This window comes from Populus alba, chromosome 2 (assembly GCF_005239225.2).
Source record: "Populus alba chromosome 2, ASM523922v2, whole genome shotgun sequence".
NCBI classification, from domain to species: Eukaryota; Viridiplantae; Streptophyta; class Magnoliopsida; order Malpighiales; family Salicaceae; genus Populus; species Populus alba.
Genome location: NC_133285.1, coordinates 1180841 through 1183739, shown reverse-complemented (window position 1 = coordinate 1183739; position 2899 = coordinate 1180841). Strand labels below are relative to the sequence as shown.

At 40.4% G+C, this 2899-nt stretch overlaps 1 protein-coding gene across 1 annotated transcript; it reads right to left on the bottom strand.

Annotated features, from left to right (window-relative positions):
* Window positions 1-252: 252 nt before the first annotated feature.
* On the bottom strand, window positions 253-1734 carry LOC118052638 (24-methylenesterol C-methyltransferase 2). The gene has a single exon (XM_035063638.2). It carries the CDS (start codon window positions 1636-1638, stop codon window positions 544-546), a length of 1095 nt encoding a protein of 364 aa, XP_034919529.1. The 5' UTR covers window positions 1639-1734; the 3' UTR covers window positions 253-543.
* Between the last annotated feature and the right edge of the window lie 1165 nt (window positions 1735-2899).

Here is a 2899-nt window from a genome sequence, read left to right as displayed (position 1 = left end):
AACACAGCAAAAGTCAAGATCCAGAGCTGGCCTGCTGGCCACCTGAGGTTTTATTTTTTATTTTTTATCGCAAAAGTGCCTTTTTCTCTCCATGTGCGCCACGAGTGCTCTCTTGTTCTCGCATGAACTCAACTCCTCGGTAAATCTTGCCATTAGATCTCCTTCGTTAGCCCAAATTCTCTTTAATTTTTTTCAAATCACTCAGAACACTAGAAACAGAAAAAACTTCGAGAAGGCGAAAATCAAGTGAAGTGAGAAAAAAACTGGAAATTTAGATAACAATCATCTTGACCTTTGGATTCTTCACTATCACCATAATAACAGTAAAAAAAACCAAGTTACAGCCAGGAAAACCAAAAAAAAAATACAAAGATGAGGATTTGAACTAACAAAAAGCTAAAAGGAAGAGAAAAGAGGAAAATAACTAAAAAGTCACAAAGGAGGGGGAACATAAGCTACTCAAACATAATAATAATAATAATAATAATAATAATAATAATAAAAACAGGGCTTGTTTTGATTTATTACCAATCAAATTAGAGACTAAGAATCTGAAGCCGTTTCTGTCTTCTTCTCAGGTTTCCTGCAGAGAATCATATGCATAGGAGTGAAAATCCCAGAATCACCACCCTTGGTAAGGTAATCAGCTGTCTTAAACAGCATCTCGTGAACATCAACAGTCCCTTTTGGTGCAATCCCTACAGCGGAAAGTACTGTTACAACAATGTGGTTTCTCCAGTAAGCAATCCTTCCCATCTTAAGCCTAGTCCACCATGGCCGTGCTGGTGGTTTAGCCAAGTCTTTCTCTTTCACAACTTCAAATCCTACCTTCCTTGCTGTCTCTGCAATATCAGTATAGTTTCTTAGCCCAGGCAAAGCATCACCTCTTTCAATACCTTGAATAACCTCCACGTGTTCAGGGTCAGAATCCTTGTACTTATCAGTTGTGACCCATTCATAGGACACGTAAAGAGATCCAGGCTTCAAGACCCTAAAGATCTCTGCATACACCTCTTCGAGTTTCGGCGCGTGACATGTCGCTTCGATCGAGTAAGCTCCGTCGAAGCTGTTCTCAGGAAACGGCATCTCTAGGAAATTTCCTTGAACAACTTCACAAAGTGAATCTAACCTGGCTTTCTTGTTGTGCGTGCGCGCACGATTCACTTGATAATCGTTGATGGTGATGCCGACCACCTTAGCGCGTGAATGTGCAGCAATAGCACGCATCGGACCACCAACACCGCATCCGACATCCAGGATTCGATCTCCAGGCTTGACATTGATCAGATCCACGGCCATCTCTTCGTGTAGGCGCGTGGCTTCACTGTGGGACTTTCCGGGAATGGATGGAGAGAAGTGGAAGGACTGACCCCATCCCCACTCGTAAATATCAGTGACTAAATTGTAAAATGTGTCAACAAAATCAGGGACCTTTTCAGTTGTTTCGATTTCTTTGGGACGGCGGAAAAAAGACCAGTATTTATCGTAGTTATCTTGGACATTCTCGGCCGAGATGGAGCCACCGGATAGATCTACTGCCCGTTTGCCTTTCTGCTCGGCTGGGCCGAGAACGCAAACGAACCAGTAGATGCCAGCGGCTAGTAGAGCCCCAGTGAAGAAGAGAGCGAGAGAGTCCATGAGTGAGTGTGGGACGGAGTGTCTGAAGGGTTACGTTTCTCTCCTTTTTTTATCAGGTTTAAGGTCTCCTTTTTTTTATTTTTTAATCAGGAGGAGAGGAGATGGTTTTTAATGTCTTGTGGACGGGAGAGTGCACGTGCGTTGCTCGTGTTTGAGATAATTCCAAGGAAGACGGGGAAAAGATTTACTTTGAGAGGTTGTGATTCCAAGCAGGGTGATTAATTTACTAGCATGCCCCTCGTATTTTTTCTGGTTTAATTAGCTGTACATTTTTTGTTTTTTAAAAGATATGAGGAAGCATGGTAGGTATGAAAAGTTATTTTGATTTTTTTATTAGCATTAAAAAGAAATAGCACAAGCTAAATATTTTTTAGAAAAATAACATAATTAAAAAAATCATTAAAACCAGCAATTTTTAGACAAAACGTCACTTGAAGATAGAATTATGAGCTTGACAAATACTAAAATCCATGAGAATAGGATTTGAATACTAACCAGCAATTATTCATAAAATTTTAATACTCGTTTATTATAAGTTTTTATTATAAATTTACTAATTTAATAATCAAACAGTTTTAAATCTTACTAAAAAAACAACTATTATGTAGGAATTTGTGCGTAAGCTGGCCCGGACACTTCAGGTTAAAAAAAAAAAAAAAAAGTTGACATAATAGGTATTACAGCGTGGATAAACAGCTCTAAAAAAAAAAAAAAATAGACCTTGACAATAAGCGGAAGACTTTCAAAGCTATCGAGTCATAGAGGACCACGGTGATTAATTCACTGCCTCGAGAGGAACTTCGAACCCGTTTGGTAACGTGGCAGCGTCCACGTTTCCAGCGTTTCGTCGCATCAACCTGTTTGGTTCAACTGCAACCACCGTTTTATAACTCCATGGGGCCCACATAAATTGAGTTTCAAACGCAGGGTAAACAAAAGCATGTGAGGGCTGCTTTTTACCGTTGTTGCTGTTCAGAAAACGCAGCAAACTTTAACAAAAAATTAATTTCACACCAAAAAATTAATTTCACCCTATCTGCCCTCAACTACACACCATCGTCTCCCCTCTTCTGCAATATTCGTCCCTGAGCTCCCGATCCACAGCTACCCTCTTCTCAAAAAATTAGTTCTCCTCGCCACAAAACACACCCACAAAACACACCCACACACTCGTTCTCAAGACAAAAGGTAAAAGAGAGACAGAGAGATAAGGAGAGAGTTGGGCTTCTTCCTCATCATCTCTCTTGGCTGCGAGGGAGAG